Raw genomic sequence first — 19,846 nt, forward strand, 5'->3', positions numbered from 1 at the left:
GATCCCACAGCTGAGGGCTGGCTGGGTCTCTGCCCTGCTGTGTGACTCGCCTCTCCTCTCTGGGCTTCAGCTCAGTGACTTGTGGCTAGAGCTTCCGTGATTCCCACTCTCGGCTTTTGCACACGTGGAAGGATGCCTTTTCACCCCCCTCTGCCCATGTAAACTCTGCACATTCCTTCTCCTTGGCCTTGCCTAGGTACTTCTTCTTCTAGGAAGTCTTCTTGACTAGACCAGAGGACAGAGTCAAGGGACCAGCCAGCCCAGCCTTTGGCTGCCTGGGTCTGATCCTCCTTGTATGAAGCTACGATCCTCCCACCTCAGCCCCCTGTTGTCTCACCTCAGCAACACCCCCCCCCCCCCCCCCCCCCCCCCCCCCGCCCCGTTGTCTAGGGGTGTCGGGGGTAGGGGGAGGCGGTTCCCAGTCTGACTCCTCATTGGCCTGCCAGGTCTGTTTCCCCTCTAGCCCCTCACACTTTACCAGCAGGGGCTGTGGCAGCTTCTGTCCTGTCCTGGTGCTGAAGGTGGGGGGCGTGGTGGGCTGGGCTGGGGTGGCCCGGTGGGTGAGTAGAGGGGTCAGATCCCCCCCCCCCCCCCCCCACACCCCCGGGGCTTTCCAGGAGCCTCCTTAGCCCCTTCCCCACCAGCTGGACAAGGACGGTGGGAACTCCATCCTGGGGTCCTTGTGGGGCTGGGCTGGCACTGACCTCCCCCCCAACCTCATGTTCCTGCCCTGACAGGGGGCAGGGGGCATGGAGCTGCCGGCCCCAGAACTGCCGGAGCCCCCAGTCCTTATCGCTAGTTCCCACCTGCCAGTCTGGCCAGAGGAAGGAGGGAAAGGAGGCTGGGTCCGGGCCAGGGCGGTGCTTAATGACCCTCCGGGGGCCTAATCGCAGACTGGCAGCCGCTGGGTGGCTCAGGCTGGCTCCTGGAGGAGGCTGATAACGCGCCAGCTGGGCCCCCCACCATCTATCGGGGCTGCACAGTCAGTCTCGAGGGGGCATCGCTCGGGGGGGCCTGGGAGGGGGAGCCTCTGGGCTGGTGCAGGGCGTCAGGGGACTTTGGGGAAGCTCTCCGCCCCTCCCGCCCTGTGGGAAGGGGAGTCTGAGCTCCGTGATTGACAGACAAGGGGGAGGATGCTCCCTCAACGCCTTCCTGCTCCCTCCCCACCCCTTTCTCCCCAGGCCGGACCTCCCAGTCCCAAGCCCGTTTTCTCTTTGGCTCTCCCCGCCTTTACTCATCTCTGTGTCTGTGCTCCAGTCTCTTTTCGAGCGCAGTTTTTACTTCCGTCTTCTTGTATCGGTCTCGTGTCTTCCTTCTCCTTCCTCCACCTGAACTCATTGTTCACGCCTTCTCTCTCACCTCTCACCCGCCCTCTTTTTCCAGTGGGCTCTCCCCCTGCCTTCTCCCCAGCTCTCCCCACGTGCCTGCGCTGCCCTGATGCCCCTCGAGGCGGGGCGAAGGCCGGTGCCCTCACCCAAGTCTCACTCTTTGTGCAGCTTGACCTCCGGCGGATCCCTCCGCCTGCTCTCTGGGCAGAAGGCGAAGGCTGCTCAGGCCCTGGCTCCAGGACCCAGAGGTTCTATTACTCCCAGAAGACATTCTTGCTCCTCCGGCTTTCTGGAATACGGCCGGCACCTTTCCTGTTCTTCCTCTACCTAAAACGTGTGGATTTCACAGGGTTACATTGTAGGTTACTCCGAATCACGCTAAAAGCCCCACCCAGCAACTGCAGAGTTGAAAGTAGGTTGCAGCACAGCCTACTTCAGTTAGACTTTAAGAGGAACTTCCAGCCTGGAGTTGGTTTTGAAAAAAGGGTGCGGAGTCCTAGCTTGAGTGTTATTAAGATAGAGTGGCAGGGGCTTGGAATAATTTTCAAGATGACTTCTCTCATGCTCAGAGTGACATGAGCAGAAACACTGCAGTCTTATTGTATTTCAGGGAGCCTAATATCACCAGGGAACGTCTGCCGGGCAGAGTATCTTCCCCCAGCCCAGGGAAGAGGAGTGGGGGCAATGGGAGGTGTCCATTGTCTGTGATGGTCTGTCTTTCTCCTTATCCTACCCTATCTCCTTAGACCAAGCTCTCAGGTGAGTCAGGTGGCTGGAACCGGTGGAACTTGCTCTGGGATGAAGATGGGAGGCATTTGCCTCCCCTTCAGATCTGGTCTGTGAGCCTGGAGCCCCCAGCTTGGCTCTCCTCCCAGTTTTCAGACCCCAGCAGTCCACACAGTGGCCGAGAGCTGGGGCTTAAGAATCATGCAGACTCTAGTTGAAAGTCCAGCTTAAGAATCATGCAGACTCTAGTTGAAAGTCCAGCTCTTCGCCTCACTGCTTGTGGGACCACCTGGGCTTCTGGATGTTCTTTTCACTTGCCAGTAAGACTGCTTCTGTCATGACTTCCCTGCGGGGTTACCGGGAGGAAGCAGAGATAATGTATGTGTTATCCTTGCACCTGAGACTCGCCAGAAGACCCCTTAAGCTCGGCTTAGCAGTCACTTCTGGGAAGCTCGCCCTGAGGCCTGGGCTAAGGGCTTCCTCTGGGCCACACCAGCATCTCTGCACTCACTGCCCTGTGTTGCCTGTTTCCTTGTCTGTGTGCAGCTCCAGTGTCAGGTCTGGGAGCTCCTCTAGGGCAGGCAGGGGGTGACTTTCCTCTCTGAGTCACCAGCACCCACGGTTGGGCCCAGGAAAGGGAAGCCCAAGGGGTAGCGAAGAGACCCAGAAGGAGAGACTAAATCCCAGTCCATACCCGTCCGCCCCACATAGGTACAGACACACACAGGACCTGCACACCCCCTCTCAAGCTCTCTCTGGCTGAAGGTCCTGGGGTCAGTGAACACCGATGCTCCATCTGGTCTTCAGTTGCTGGGGAGGGGTTGTTCTCCCCCTCCCCGCCCATGTCTGCCCGCAGCCTCAGCTGCCCCCTGGTGGCTGCACACTCATTGAGAAGAGTGGATTCAGTAGAGCCATTGAACTGGACCTTCAGGGGGCTCTTCCCCTTTAAGCACTGGGACCAAAGACCTTCCTATGACCGGGCGCTGGGGACCTCACAGGTTGTGCAGCACCTTGCACTGCAAGCTTCAAGGGCAGCCGGGCCTCCAGCGCCCCCTCTTTGTGTCCCTAGAGGCCAGCTCCATGAGAACTTCAGGTTCTGAGTACCACTGGTGGGGCCAGGCTCTGGGGGACTTAGCATCCGGTCCTCATGACGCACCTCCCTTTATCTCAGAAATGGTCCGAGAGTCCCATGCCTCTGTCTTGAGTCATTATTCCAGAGAATAAGGAATGATAATGTTTGTGGTGCCCTGCTCCCTGGAGACCCTGGCTCCATGGGGAGGAAGAACAGAGAGCCTGGTGAGAGAGAGGGTGAGAGGCAGTTCAGGGCTGAGTCTCAGGATGGTCCTGAGCAGGCTGGAAGGTGGTGGAACCGCTTGGGGAGCACTGCGGGGCTGTGTGGACTGCGCCTCTACCTGCAGCCTGGGGCCTGCCTCGGCCTACACGGAGGGGAGCCTCTTCCTGCCTCTCACGAAGGCACTGGGGAGTGGGGCCCCACGAATGACAGGTGCCAGGGGACGAGCAGGAGTGTGTGGGGTGAAGTTGCATTTGGACAAGTGATTTGGGAGCTGGTGGGATGTCTACTAGGAGAGGACTAGGGGGCATTTGGGTGCATAGGGCAGGTCTGAAGTGCAGTTGAGCAATTTCTGGTTCAGCCAGAGATTTTGCTTTCCAGTTGGATGCCCACTGGGAGGTTAAGAGGACAGGTCTGGGCCAGGCAGCCTGGACACAACACCGATGTGACACTAATACCATACTGGACAAATCAGTCAACCAAGCTCCAGGTTACTCATCTGTAAACTGGGGAGAGTACATGGTATCCATTTAATAAGAGGTGTTGTGAAGACTCAAGCAGTGCACATAATACACAGAATAGTGTCAAGTGTATTATTAGTGCACACAACAACATCTGCTGGATCACCAAAAAAGCAAGAGAGTCCCAGAAAAACATCTATTTATACTTTATTGACTATGCCAAAGCCTTTGACTGTGTGGATCACAACAAACTGTGGAAGGTTCTTCAAGAGATGGGCATACCAGACCACCTGATCTGCCTCTTGAGAAACCTGTATGCAGGTTAGGAAGCAACAGTTAGAACTGGACATGGAACAACAGACTGGTTCCAAATAGAAAAGGAGTATGTCAAGGCTGTATATTGTCACCCTGCTTATTTAACTTATATGCAGAGTACATCATGAGAAATGCTGGGTTGAAGGAAGCACAAGCTGGAATCAAGATTGCCAAGAGAAATATCAATAACCTCAGATATGCAGATGACACCACCCTTATGGCAGAAAGCGAAGAAGAACTAAAGAGCCTCCTGATGAAAGTGAAAGAGGAGAGTGAAAAAGTTGGCTTAAAGCTCAACATTCAGAAAACTAAGATCATGGCATCCGGTCCCATCACTTCATGGCAAATAGATGGGGAAACAGTGGAAACAGTGGCTGACTTTATTTTCCTGGGCTCCAAAATCACTGCAGATGGTGATTGCAGTCATGAAATGAAAAGATGCTTACTCCTTGGAAGGAAAGTTATGACCAACCTAGACAGCATATTCAAAAACAGAGACATTACTTTGCCAACAAAGGTCCATCTAGTCTAGGCTATCGTTTTTCCAGTGGTCATGTAAGGATGTGAGTGTTGGACTATAAAGAACGCTGAGCACCGAAGAATTAATGCTTTTGAACTGTGGTGTTGGAGAAGACTCTTGAGAGTCCCCTGGACTGAAAGGAGATCCAACCAGTCCATCCTGAAGGAGATCAGTCCTGGGTGTTCATTGGAGGACTGATGTTGAAGCTGAAACTCCAATACTTTGGCCACCTGATGAGAAGAGCTGACTCATTTGAAAAGACCCTGATGCTGGGAAAGATTGAGGGCTGGAGGAGATGGGGACGACAGAGGATGAGATGGTTGGTTGGCATCACCGACTCGATGGACATGGGTTTGGGTGGACTCCGGGAGTTGGTGATGGACAGGGAGGCGTAGTGTACAGCTGTTCATGGGGTTGCAAGGAGTAGGACACGACTGAGCGACTGAACTGAACAAATGTTAGCTTTTGTCTTATTATTATTGTTATTATCACAGGATGAACTCGGTTGGATGCAGGACCACTCTGTGTCAGAGCTAGCAAAATCCTTAGGGTTCCGTGTGTGTGCGCGCGCATGTGTGTGTGTGTGTGTGAGAGAGAGAGAGAGAGAGAGAGAGAGAGAGAGAGAGATGGGGAGATGAAGAGGAAAATAGAGTGTTTGTCACTGTGGCACTCACAGTTCATTGGAAAGAGGCATCTGGGAACTGGAGAGCGGTCCCCTTAGTAACTAAGCAGATGTTCGGCAGTGGCTACTTCTGCCTCCATCCTGCCTGCTCATTCCTCTACATCTTCCACCTCCAGCACTCTGCCGAATCTGCCCTCACAAGAATCCTGTCTTCTTGTTGCAAGACACAGTGGCCTGTCTGATGCTTCTGCTCTCAACACAATAGGATGATGGCCGTTTTCTCTGGGAGTTCTTCCTGACCACCCTGGTGAACCCTCAGCGCCCCAGGCTCACACAGACCTGTGGACTCACAGCCTCACGTTGGTCATGGTGTTGCTCTCTGAACAAGAATGCTGATCTCTGTGAGGCAGAGACCATAGCTGCCATGTTTGTTGTGATGTCCGAGTGTCTGGCATAGGTCCGGAATAACGGGAGGTCCCCGGTCAATTGTGGTTGAATGAATGTCATAGGGACCTTATCCTCTCCATTTATTTACATTCTTTCCTATGAAGTATCAGCTTCTGAATCAGCATCTTCAGCCCCATCCCCTCTAGGACCCAGTTACCTCCTGCACAACTCTACAGGAACCTCAGACCAAGATGGAATTCTGGATCTCTTACTCATCTGAGTATGCTGCTAGGGGCACCACCACTCATCCACCCAGGCCAGAGGCGGGATGCACCCCAAATCCCCCTCCCTCATCCCATCCCATCTCCCCTGCTTCAGGTCTGCAGCTTGCATGGATGTTTGCAGCAACCCTCTGTCCTTCTCCTTGTTCTCACTCTTGCTTCATGCTCAAACTATCCTCCACACATGGTCACTCGAGAGACCTTTCCCAAACAGAGTCAAGCGGGACCCAGCCCGTCACACCTGTGAGGTGAGCCTCCCTCCTCCAGGAGTGGGCCTGGACTTGAAGCCAGACTTCCCTGGGCAAATCCTGTCCTGCCAATTTTGTTTATTTTTTATTTATTTTTTTTCCAATTTTATGCTAGCATGATGTTGGGCAAGTTAGTAACACAGGTGCATCTCAGCGCCTGAATATGAAAATTAAGGGTAAATTGATGCCCGTCTTATTGGGTTGCAGTGAACAGTAAATGAGTTAATATATGTTCAGGAAGCATAGAGTAAATAAATACTTAGTGAGTGCTAGCAACAGACATCTTTCTTTTCCTCTTTTGCCTGCAATGTCTTAATTAGCCACGAGATGGCACACTGCAGGCACTCTGGTACTTAACTACTCCAAGCTTTCCTTCCTCCCCTACCACAGTGCTTCGCATCTCAGTGCCTATTTGTTTATGTTCTGGGCTTGTGTTTTCCATTCTGCCATCCTCACCAACTTCAGGAACGCTTTCTGATACATAGTTCGCACTGCAAACTCACCAGGTGAATTATATTTTCTGTCTGCGAGCTCCTGGAGGGCATGACATCTCCAGGTCCCTGGGCAGAGTCCCTACATAGAAGAAGAGCTGTCTCTGTCAGATGAATGGAATATGTGTCAGCCAGTCCCAGCTCAGCCACTTAAATAATTTGCATGATCTTGGGCAAATCACTTTACCTCTCAAGTTTTTTTTTTTTTCCTTAAATGGGCATCAAAGAGGCTATACAACATATTTGTGGAGACAGTCCGGTGCAAAGCCTTAGTAAGATCCGACATGGTGTCGACCCAGGGCCACCTTGCCCAGACACCTGCCTGCCAACCATGGAGCATTCTCATTGCCCATCAGCTATTACCCACTTGTGCTTACTCCTGTCCGCTATCCCAGTTGAGGGTATTAGAAATGAGTTTACCTCTTCTTCAAGGTCCTTCTTTATTAAGTATGGTCTGGAGTTAGTCTGCAAGCTGGCTGGGCTGGGTGGGCTGAGGCATAGTTGATGGTTCAGCTGAGTCCAGTGGGCTCCCATTTGCCTGGAAAGCACAGGCTCAGCCTCCCTGTCCCTGAAAGCCCCACTGTCCTCCTGAATGAGGCTCTCCTGGGCCTTGTTTTCTTCACTCTGGTTCCTGATGTCCCAGCTCTGGCTGGGGTGGGACACTGCCTCTGTTTGGATGACCTTAGTCATTGTGCCTCTCCCATAAAAACCCTGAAAACAATGGTCCTGCCTTAGGACAAACTCCCAGGAATGGGATGACACCATGTAAGAATATAAGCATTTTTGAGGCTCTTGCAAAGTACATGCTCACCAGTGATTTCTTTAAGAGTTGAAGCCATTTATACTTAATCAGTTCACTGTAAACAGTGTGGGTGGGGGAAGATTCCAGTTTGCTTTGTTGCCAAACACTTAAAAATTGTTCACAAAGTACAATACTTTCTTTTTGCCAAATGTCTGTTCTGTCCTTTATCCTTTCTCCTTATTGCTGGCAGTATCTTGAAAAGCCACCAAATGGCAGCGCTCACACACAGTCCTTGGGATGCTTAATGCTACCAGCAACCCCTTTCCCTGTTTGTAGAGGGGAATTTGCCCAGGCCGAGGGTCCGAGCATAGTGACCACTGATAGGATCCCTGAGAGATGTGGGGGTGGCCCAAATGGAGAGATCACTGGTTGGAAGTCAGGTGTTTGGGATTCTAGAACTCGTCCTATCCTGCCTTAAGTTTAGCTACCATTTATTTCCTGAGGACCATCACATTAGGAGCATCCAGCACCAGGATTTGTGTCTATATTTACAATTCCTTTTCCTGTGCACTGGCTCTCTTAAAAATTGTATGTATCCCACTGCAGATACGCTGGAATTTCCATATCTGCAATGGCACCCTCAGGCATGGGGACTAGGTTGTTCTCTGTAGACCCTATCTCTGCCTAAATACCCAATAACTGCCTCACTCCATGTTAAGCAAGAGTTCTACAGGGTATGGTATCCTATAATATTCCAAATGGAAACTCAGATACAGGGCTATCTATATTCAGAATTCCTTGTAAATATCTAGGGTTTTTATATACCCTTATCAATTTACCCATTCCCTAGAGAGGGTAATAAGAGACTATAAGATGATGCAGTTACTTTCTGTTAATCATAAGGGAAGATAGCTGAGGATAAAGCTGTCATGCAGAGATATGCAGAGATGAAAGCAATCTAGATGTTGAGTTGAAGCCTAGATCAAACTGTGCTTGAAAGCCACACTATGACTAGTTACATGAGCCAATAATTTCTTTTTGCAGTTGAAGTCAGCTTGAGTTTTTGATGTATTTTTTTGTGGGTTACACCAAAAGGAAACCTATGTGATCCAGGAGGATATCAGGATTATTTCTAATAGTTGTTAAAACCAATCAGAAGTATCCTAAATTATACAATTTATCCCCAAACCATGTAGATGTATTTTGGCATTATATTTATCTTCATATTCTTCCTCTGGTAATAAAATTCCTTCATTAATCATTATATGAGGAGACTTAATATTAGCAAACTTTCTTTAGGAACACATGGATTCCATTCTTAGACTTTAGGATTATTTGGCATGTGAGTATGGGAGGCTTGTAGCAGTCTGGAGTTAGCTCGAAGTAGAGCAGAGTCAGGGCCAGGGCCATTTTGCATTTAGCCATGACAAATGCTGCCCAAGGCAGTTCCTGGGGACACCAGGGAGGAAAAGTAATACTTGATAAATCTGTATATTATTAGAAACATGAGACAATCTTTTTATATATGACACCTTTTCCAGGGAAATAAAATCCATATTCTAAACCAAACCAAGTTTGTGATAAAATCCAGGAAAGGTTTTAAGTATACTGGGACCATAAAGTTCCTTTGTGTCAAGACTAAGAGATAGTGAATTGTATCAACAATTGATTCTTCAGGATCCGTAGAACTAGAAAAAATTTTCCAAATTATAGAGAAGAAACACTAGTTTTACTCTTATTCATTTAGAAATCTGTGCAGTTGAGCATGAGAATGTTTTTTTTGACAGAGACAAAAGAGGGTTTTTAATAAGTAAAATATGGAGCATGTAATGTTTTACATTCACAGTTCCGCTCTCTGTTGCCATGACAATTGACCCTAGCTTTGAACTTGCAGTAAAGAGAATGAGCATATTAAACCCAGTATACTCAGTGGATTACACTGATTGGTAAAGCAGGTTTTTCTCACACCATATTGGAGCTTCCCTGGTGGCTCAGAGGGTAAAGAATCTGCCTGCAATGCAGGAGACCCAGGTTCAATTCTAAGTCAGGAAGATCCCCTGGACAAGGGCATGGCAACCCACTCCAGTATTCTTGCCTGGAGAATTCCACTGACTGAGGAGCCTGATGAGCTATAGTCTGTGGGGTCGCAAAGATTCGGACACGACTGAGAAACTACTATGGGAAAGGGACATTAGGAACTTAGAACAGGAATTTAGATTGTGCCTGGGTGCTGCCAATGTTGCCTTGTCTGGGGTGGAGATGACTGGCATCAATACATGCCCACTTGCCAAGGAACAAAGCTGTCCTTTATGAAATTAACTGATCTCTTTGGGGGCTCATCTGAACTCCCTGGCCATAAAAGAAGACAAGCCAGGTAACGTGGTAGGGAGCCGCTGTAGTGCCAGTGAGCTGTGGGGTTAGAGTGAGTGAATTTTGTCAAGCAAGCACTATTGTACACTTACATCCTGTTTACCAGCTTGAGTCTTTACCTTGATCCAGTTGAGAATGGTAGGAAGGCATAGGAGTGTCTTTTTTTTTTTTTCCACAATTTTCCTTGGAGAATCTCAAGGGATAAAGATCTGTAATGAGAGTGAAGGTCCTCCACTTCCCCCCACCCTCAGACTCTACACATATCATGAACGCAATTCCTAAAGCTAACTCTAGGAACTGACAAAGCCTGGGTCCTACAAGCCTAGCCTGATCCTCCCAAAGGCCTGCCATTGAAAATACATCTGGAGCAAGCAGAGACTACAATCTAGGGGCAGATCTAATATGTCCCTAGGGTAAAAAGCAACCATGAGTCATTAGGACAATTAAAATACAATCTGGCTTAGCCAAATCTATTGGCTTCATTATTTTCCCTTCAGGGCTTCCCTTGTGGTTCAGACAGTAAAGTGTCTGCCTGCAATGTGGGAGACCCGGTTTGATCCCTGCTGGACAGGGGACAACAGACTGGTTCCAAATAGGAAAAGGAATACGTCAAGGCTGTATATTGTCACCCTGCTTATTTAACTAATATGCAGAGTACATCATGTGAAATGTTGGGCTGGATGAAGCACAAGCTGGAATCAAGATGGCCAAGAGAAATATCAATAACCTCAGATGTGCAGATGACACCACCCTTATGGCAGAAAGTGAAGAGGAACTAAAGAGCCTCTTGATGAAAGTGAAAGAGGAGAGTGATAAAGTTGGCTTAAAGCTCAACATTCAGAAAAGAATGATCACGGCATCTGGTCCCATCACTTCATGGCAAATAGATGGGGAAACAGTGGCTGACTTTATTTTTGGGGGCTCCAAAATCACTGCAGATAGTAACTGCAGCCATGAAATTAAAAGATGCTTGCTCCTTGGAAATAGACAGCATAGTAAAAAGTGGAGACATTACTTTGCCAACAAAGGTCTGTCTAGTCAAGGCTATGGTTTTCCCCTGGTTGCTCAGCTGATAAAGAATCTGCCTGCAATTCAGGAGACCTGGGTTCTATCCCTGTGTTGAGAAGATCCCCTGGAGAAGGAATTGGCAATCCACTCCAGTTTTCTTGCCTGGAGAATCCCCATGAACAGAGGAGCCTGTCAGGCTACAGTTCACGGGGTCACACGACTGAGTGACTAAGCACAGCACATGGTTTTTCCAGTGGTCATGCATGGATGTGAGAGTTGAACTAGAAAGTAGGCTGAGCGCTGAAGAATTGATGCTTTTGAACTGTGGTGTTGGAGAAGAGTTTTGAGAGTCCCCTGGACTGCAAGGAGATCCAACCAGTCCATCCTAAAGGAGATCAGTCCTGATTATTCATTGGAAGGATGCATGCTGAAGCTGAAACTCCAATACTTTGGCCACCTGATATGAAGAGCTGACTCATTTGAAAAGACCCTGATGCTGGGAAAGATTGAAGGCAGGAGGAGTAGGGGATGATAGAGGATGAGAGGGTTGGATGGCGTCACTGACTTGATGGACATTAGTTTGAGCAAACTCTGGAAGTTGGTGATGGACAGGCAAGCCTGGCATGCTGCAGTCCATGGGCTTGCAAAAAGTCGGACATGATTGAGTGACTGAACTGAACTAATTATCCCTTCATAGTAAATAACTGCCTTTGTCATATACAAATTGACAAGGAATCAAATTATTTATTACTCTCTTCCTTTTTCTTGGGTTCCCAATAGACTGAGATAGTGACTTGTACAAAGTTCGTGTGCGCGCGCTCAGTTGTGTCAGACTCTTTGTGATCCCACAGACTGTGGCCCATCAGACTCCTCTGCCCATGGGATTTTCCCAGCAAGAATACTGGAGTGAGTTGCCATGCCCTCCTCCAGGGGATTTTCCTGACCCAGGGATCGAACCCATGTCTCCTGCATTGGCAGGCCGGTTCTTAACCGCTGAGCCACCTGCGAATCCCTGTGCAAAGTTCAAGAGGTGGCAATTCAAATGCTCAAGTCATTCAGATCCTGGCCTCTCCACCTCCCCATCTCTATGGGAGGTTGTGGGTGAGCACAGCCTGGATTTAGACTGTATGGTGGCTCTGAACACTGGTTCACAGCCAAGAATCAGGCTCTTTCTCTCCCAGACCCTGCAGGTCTCTCCTTCCTTCTTACCCTCATTCAGGTTAACTTTAGGTGTAAATGAGAGTGGGATTTTTGAAGGTCTAAACTCAAATATGTGCTATTTTTTACAAGGCAAAGACTTTATAATGTTGCTACTTTAATGATTTCCAGTAACAAATTGTTTGTGATATATATCATAACTCAATGACTAGCTTGACTTTATGAATAAATGAAAGTGGGGTGCAAGGTGGTTAAACGACGTTGTGTCAGTCAACTAATCACATACCTTTTACTTCCCAAAAGGATATGATGTGTCTCTGTTGATGAGGAGTCATCGTGGAACATTGGCAACTTTATAAATGGGAAATATTTTTCTTTTCTTTGTTTTATTTTTAAATATTTATTTATCTACTTGGCTGCCCTGAGTCTTAGCTATGGCACATGGTATCTTCTGTCTTTGTTTGCAGCATGCAGGATATTTAGTTGAGGCATATGAACTCTTAATTGTGGCATGTGAGATCTAGTTCCCTGAACAGGGATTGAACCTGGGGCCCCTGCCTTGAGAGTGCAGAGTCTTAGCCACTGGACCACCAGGGAAGTCTCAAAGTATTTTTCTTTTAAAAGCACAGAAATTTTGTTCTGTTTTCTCTTTCCTAACCTATGGATGGTTGTTCTAACCATGGCCTCTACTGTGAATATCTTCTGTTCCCTCCTATCCTTGCTGACTATCCTAGATGCCACTGGGTGGAGTTTGGGACTGTGATACCTGAGGGTCTTCCCATATAGCAGGGTTGTCATGAAGAGTCCAAATATTGAGAAACAAAGGCATTCCTGAATAAACAGAAGGAAAAGTAGGTGATCTAAGATTCTGACTTGAAGAGCCGACTCATTGGAAAATACCCTGATGCTGGGAAAGATTGAAGGCAGGAGGAGAAGGGGATGACAGAAGATGAGATGATTGTATGGTATCACCAACTGAATGGACATGAATCTGAGCAAACTTTGGGAGATAGTAAAGGACAGAGGAGCCTGCTGTGCTGCAGTCCGTGGGGTCCCAAATAGTTGGACATGACTGATCGACTGAACAACAATGATTTGTGACACTGAGCATCTTTTCATGTGTCTGTAGGTCCTCTGTATGTCTTCTTCGGAAGAATGCCTATTCAGGTCCTCTGCCCACTTTTAAATTGGATTTTTAAAAATATTGAGTTGTATGAGTTCTTTATAGATTGTGAATATTAACCCCTTAGTAGACATATATTTGCAAAAATCTTCCATTCAGTACGCTTTTCATTTTGTTGATGGTTTCCTTCTCTGTGCAAAAGCCTTTTAGTTTGATGCAGTTTCATTTATTTATTTTGGCTTCTTTTTCCTTACATGAGGAGACAGATCCAAAAAAATATTGCTAAGACCCGTAACAAAGAGCTCACTGCCTATAGTGTTCTTCTCAGAATTTTATGGCTTCTAGTCTTCCTTTTAAGTCTTTAATTCATTTTGAGTTTATTTTTTTGAGTATATAATGTGAGAAAAGTTATCTAGTTTCATCCTTTTACATGTAGCTATCCATCAAACCTATATATTGTTAAAGAAATTTTGAGTTGTACCAATGGGTGAGTTTTATAAAGGAGGAAGTTTTTTTGTTCAATGTTCTCAAACATGATTGTCAGTGATAGCTGCCTAAGGATGAAATGACTTGCCTCCTGAACGAATGGGGTACCTCCATTACTAGACATATCCATCTGCTAAGATTCTCCAAGATATTAGGGCAAAGGAATGGCTCTCAATAGGGTCCAGAAATGGGCTCAGGGAGTCGACTGGTGTCACAAGATCATAGACAAACTCTTCTACTGGTGCTTGGAAAATGTATATATTTCTGGGGGAAGATTTGCTGTTTTCTTCAAGTTTGTAAAATGATCAGTGATGCACAAAAGGTAAAGAACAGAAGCATGACACTTGATATGATTTACAACTAACTCTGTTGGGTGTACAGTCCTTTACAGAAAAACTTTAAGATTAGCGTTTAAGAAGTTAAGCATTGTTTTTTGCTTGTGTGCCATCTCCCAGTTGAGGGGGACAAGAAGAGAGAGTGATAGCATTTTGTTCAGGTTTATGTGACTCCTTCAAGATACTTGCCCACATCACATATTCCTGACTTGAGACTGAATACTTATAGATTTACCTGTATGGCCTGCTGAATGGTGACCTTTAATTCAGTTCAGTCACTCAGTCATGTCTGACTCTTTGCAACCCCATGAGCCGCAGTACACTAGGCCTCCCTGTCCATCACCAACTCCCAGAGTCTACCCAAACCCATGTCTATTGAGTCAGTGATGCCATCCAATCATCTTGTCCTCTGTCGTCCCCTTCTCCTCCTGCCCTCAATCTTTCCCAGCATCAGGGTCTTTTCAAATGAGTCAGCTCTTCATATCAGGTGGCCAAAGTATTGGAGTTTCAGCTTTGACATCGGTCCTACCAATGAACACCCAGGACTGATCTCCTTCAGGATGGACTAGTTGGATCTCCTTGCAGTCCAAGGGACTCTCAAGAGTCTTCAACACCACAGTTTAAAAGCATCAATTCTTTGGCGCTCAGTTTTCTTTATAGTCCCACTCTCAGATCCATACATGACCACTGGAAAAACCATAGCCTTGACTAGATGGACCTTTGTTGACAAAGTAATGTCTCTGCTTTTCAATATGTTGTATAGGTTGGTCATAACTTCCTTCCAAGGAGTAAGCGTCTTTTAATTTCATGGCTGCAATCACCAGCTGCAGTGATTTTGGAGCCCAGGAAAATAAAGTCAGCCACTGTTTCCACTGTTTCCCCATCTATTTGCCATGAAGTGATGGGACCGAATGCCATGATCTTAGTTTTCTGAATGTTGATCTTTAAGCCAACTTTTTCACTCTCCTCTTTCACTTTCATCAAGAGGCTCTTTAGTTCATCTTCACTTTCTTCCTTAGAGGTGGTGTCATCTGCATATCTGAGGTTATTGATATTTCTCCCGGCAATCTTGATTCCAGATTGTGCTTCCTCCAGCCCAGCATTTCTCATGATGTACTCTGCATATGTGTTAAATAAGCAGGGTGATGATATACAGCCTTGGTGTACTCCTTTTCCTATTTGGAACCAGTCTGTTGTTCCATGTCCAGTTCTAACTGTTGCTTCCTGACCTGCATACAGGTTTCTGGAGAGGCAGGTCAGGTGGTCTGGTATTCCCATCTCTTTCAGAATTTTCCACAGTTTACTGTGATCCACACAGTCAAAGGCTTTGGCATAGTCAATAAAGCAGAAATAGATGTTTTTCTGGAACTCTCTTGTTTTTTCAATGATCCAGCGGATGTTGGCAATTTAATCTCTGGTTCCTCTGCCTTTTCTAAAATCAACTTGAACATCTGGAAGTTCATGGTTCACGTATTGCTGAAGCCTGGCTTGGAGAAATGTGAGCATTACTTTACTAGCGTGTGAGATGAGTGCAATTGTGCAGTAGTTTGAGCATTCTTTGGCATTGCCTTTATTTGGGATTGGAATGAAAACGGACCTTTTCCAGTCCTGTGGCCACTGCTGAGTTTTCCAAATTTGCTGGCATATTGAGTGCAGCACTTTCACAGCATCATCTTTCAGGATTTGAAATAGCTCAACTGGAATTCCATCACCTCCACTAGCTTTGTTTGTAGTGATGCTTCCTAAGGCCCACTTGACTTCACATTCCAAGATGTCTGGCTCTAGGTGAGTGATCACACCATCATGATTATCTGGATCATGAAGATCTTTTTTGTACAGTTCTTCTGTGTATTCTTGCCACCTCTTCTTAGTATCTTCTGCTTCTGTTAGGTCCCTACAATTGCTGTCCTTTATTGAGCCCATCTTTGCATGAAATGTTCCCTTGGTATCTCTAATTTTCTTGAAGAGATCTCTAGTCTTTCCCATTCTATTGTTTTCCTCTATTTCTTCGCACTGATCGCTGAGGAAATCTTTCTTATCTCTCCTTGCTATTCTTTGGAACTCTGCATTCACATGGGTATATCTTTCCTTTTCTCCTTTACTTTTTGCTTCCCTTCTTTTCACAGCTATTTGTAAGGCCTCCTCAGGCAGCCATTTTGCTTTTTTGCATTTCTTTTTCTTGGGGATGGTCTTGATTCCTGTTTCCTGTACAATGTCATGAAACTCCGTCCATAGTTCATAGACCTTTAATTACTAAATTCTATATGCAATGACACCCTTCATGGTCTCAGCACTATCTCTGATATAGTTTCTATTTTAAAAACATTTGTCCTAGCCCATAGACAGTAGGCTATTTGTGGCAGAGATGACTCAGTGTCCTTTCAACATCTTTTCTCCACTCTTACAGAAATATCAATAAATTTAGCTGAGCACATGGTCCCAGTGAAAGACCACATTTCCTAGTCTCCTTTTCAGCTAAAGGAGGAAGTCAGTTATAGGCAGAGCTGTGAGCAGAAGGGATGTATACAATTTCCAGCTAAGCTCTTCAAAAAGAAAGGTGCATGCCTTCCCATTCCCTCTTATGTCCTCTCACTTGCTCAAAGGCAGATGCGGTGGCAGGAGCTGGCAACTATCTCAGATCATTAACTGAAAGCCAAGTGTTGAAGATGGAGAACAAGAAGACTGAAGGAGCCTGGATGCCTTGACAGTCTTGTAGAGCAAACCATGCTACCAACTCTGGACCATTTGCCTCCCTGAGACTTTAATGTGAGAGAGAAAGAAATTTCTATCTGATTTAGGTCCCTCTGTCTGGGGATCTTCTTGTAAAGAGTGGGTTATTATTGATGTGATCAGTGCTTTCTTTCCACTTACTGTCTACCCATATTGTTAAGATTAGTTTGCTTTTACTTGGCAGGGATCATGTTTCAGGGCTATTTAAAGTGTCCAACTACATGCCATAATTTTGCTGCTATGAGGCACATGAGGAAAAGGAGGGCTAACTTCCATTACCATCTTTCAGGTTTCAACTGAAACATCACCTTCTCAAAGAAGATTTTCTAGACAACCCCATCTAAAGTAAATTCCCCTTAAAAATAAATACCATATGATATCACTTATATGTGAAATCTAAAATATGGCACAAATGAACCTGTCTGCTAAACAGAAACAGACTCACAGACATAGAAATCAGACTTGTGGTTGCCAAGGGGAAGGAAGGGGAGGAGAGAGATGGACTGAGAGTTTGGATTTGGTAGATGCAAGCTATTACATTTAGAATGGATAAACAACAAGGTCCTACTGTATAGCACAGGGAATTATATCCAATCTCCTGGGATAACCTAACTGCCATCCCTAATGACACCCCTGCACAGCTCGAAGGGGCATCCCTGGTAGCTCAGCTGGTAAAGAATCCATCTGAGATGCAGGAGACCCTGGTTTGATTCCTGGATTGGGAAGATCCGCCAGAGAAGGGAAAGGCTACCCACTCCACTATTCTTGCCTGGAGAATTCCATGGACACAGTCCATGGGGTCACAAAGAGTTGGACATGCCTGAGCAACTTTCATTTCATTTTCCTGGGATAAACCTGGGAAAAGAATTTTTAAAATAATGTATATATGTGTAAAGCTGATACAGCAGAGATTGGCACAACATTGTAAATCAACTATACTTAAGTGAAAAAAAGTCAGTTCCACTGGATTACTGTCTAGCTCAGCTCACTCATTTCTTTCATGGCACTCAGTATTAATACAATTTGTATTTATCTACTTGGTAACCATTTTCCACTTTAGAATAGAAACTCCATGAAGGCAGGGACCATGTCTATTAATCCACTGAGTATCTAGTATGTTTCAAATATTTGGCACTTACACATCAAATAAGTGGTGAATCTCGAAATCATTAAGAAATTCCTGTTCAGGCTTCACAAGAGTTGTTAGCATCAGGAAACTATGTAGAATATCTTGACAATATTCCAAACAAAACCCTTCTTATTCCAGACTCAAATCCCATAGACCATAAAGAAAAGTTGACATATCTTACTTCATGAAAATTTAGAAGTCCCATATGATAAAAGACACCATAATACAATTTTCAAAAAGCAGAAGAACGGGGGAAAAGTTACAAAGAAAAGTTATAATCAAGGATGATTATCCACAATATGTAAAGAACTTACATGAATCAGTAAGAAAAAGATAACTTCATAGAAAAATAAACAGATGACATATACATCACAGAGAACAAAACAAAGATAAACACAAATGGCCAATAAGCATGTTTTGAAAACTAAAAATAACATCTCCAATAATAGGAAAAGAGCTAAAAAAATTATAGTATATTCACATTACAGAATTTCATGAAGTCATGATTAGAAATGAGATGTATTTTATTGAGTGAAAAAAGCAAGAACAATATGGATATGATCCCATAGATAAGAACACGTACATACATATGCATATATGAAACGTACAGGAAAAAGTCTGAGAGAATGCATCCCAAACTATTCTGTTTTTAGGAAAAGCAGTAGGATTGGGCAGGGAGGTGTGTCTATGTGAAATGAGATTTTTACTTTTTACTCCATAGCTTTTCTAGTGTTGTAAATCTTTTATCATGAGCATACAGTCATCTATTATGAGTGCAATTCTGAAAGAGATTTTAAAACAGCAGAAAATATATGGAAGCCACTTACAAAATTCTTGATTTTTGGCATTAGTAATAACCAAAATCAAACAGAAAAGATAAGAAAATCTCTGAATCATACTGAAGCAGATCTAGGTGACACTCTATGTTACCATACTTTGATTACTCTCTATTTTCCTGGACCTTAAGCTGTAATTTAACTTTAAGACAGAATGTGCATAATCATCATATCCTAGGCTCTAACATTGGGGGAGTTTCTTCAGGTGCAAGTAGACCCCGTTCTGGGGTTTGATGAAAATATAGGGAAGGAAGACAGGCGGCTTGGTGGGCTCTGCTGTCATCTTGAAGCGGAGCAGAGTCAAGGCAGCGATCACTTTCATCTCCGCTATGGCAAAATTCTGCCCGATGCAGTTCCTGCAGACACCAAGAAAAAGAGAGACTGAAGAACTGACACTTCTTCTGACTCTTTAAGAAGATACTAGAAAAACAAGTCTGATGTTAGCGATACATTTTCACATGAAATTCCATACCAATTTTTGGACTTTGGACTTACCTTGTTCCCTGAAAGAATGTGAGCTGGAAGATTCAAGTTGACGCCCTTCAAGGGGGCACTTGGAGCTGCTCACAGAATTGTTCCTCCCCTCCACTCCCCCACCCACCGTGAGGTTCTAATGTATAATAAAACGTGATGACCATAGTTGGTAACACACTGTATTGTAGAACTGAAATTTGCTAAGAAAGAAGAACTTAAATGTGCTCTCACACACAAAAAAGGACAGGTATGTGAGCTGAAGAATATGTTAATGAACTACATAGGAAGGAATCCTCTCACAGCATATATCGAATCATCATGATGCATATTTCAAGTGTCTTCCAATTTAAGATTCTAATATAAAGATGAAATAAAAGATGAAATAACTGTTTTTCTGAAAAAGAATCATCTCATCTTTATTGGGAGTGAACCTGCATTGAACCCGTGAGCAACAGCTTGCCTTGCTGTTTAGCCTTCTGCGCCATGGCTGTATAGGATGCCATAGCAAAGGGTGTTGTTCTTCATGAAACTGATTGACCCTTTCAGTGGCTCAAACAGGCACTTAGATCTGCCTCATGGTCAGGTGAGAAGATAAGTTTCTATAGAAGAAACTGGGGGGCTAAAGAGAGAAGGCTGTTCCCAAGTAAACATTTTTGTGTGTTTTTAAAAACTTCAAATAGTCCTCACCTTGGTCCAGTTGAGAATGGTAAGTAGGCATGGGAGTGTCTTTTATTATTTTCCTTGGAGAACCTCAAGGGGTCAAAGACCTGAAATGAGAGGGTAAC

At 45.5% G+C, this 19,846-nt stretch overlaps 1 protein-coding gene across 1 annotated transcript in view; it reads right to left on the minus strand.

The window, feature by feature from the left end:
* Nucleotides 1-18,257: 18,257 nt before the first annotated feature.
* Nucleotides 18,258-19,846, minus strand: part of CYP4X1 (cytochrome P450 family 4 subfamily X member 1) — a 40,897-nt gene continuing 39,308 nt past the window's right edge. The window contains exons 11-12 of the mRNA XM_020868728.2: nucleotides 19,749-19,828; nucleotides 18,258-18,943 (exon numbers count right to left, since the gene is read on the minus strand). Of these exons, the coding sequence (XP_020724387.1) occupies nucleotides 18,769-18,943; nucleotides 19,749-19,828 (255 nt within the window). The 3' untranslated portion in view covers nucleotides 18,258-18,768. The remainder of the gene's footprint in view (nucleotides 18,944-19,748; nucleotides 19,829-19,846) is intronic.

Source organism: Odocoileus virginianus, chromosome 5, assembly GCF_023699985.2.
Source record: "Odocoileus virginianus isolate 20LAN1187 ecotype Illinois chromosome 5, Ovbor_1.2, whole genome shotgun sequence".
Classification (NCBI taxonomy): domain Eukaryota; kingdom Metazoa; phylum Chordata; class Mammalia; order Artiodactyla; family Cervidae; genus Odocoileus; species Odocoileus virginianus.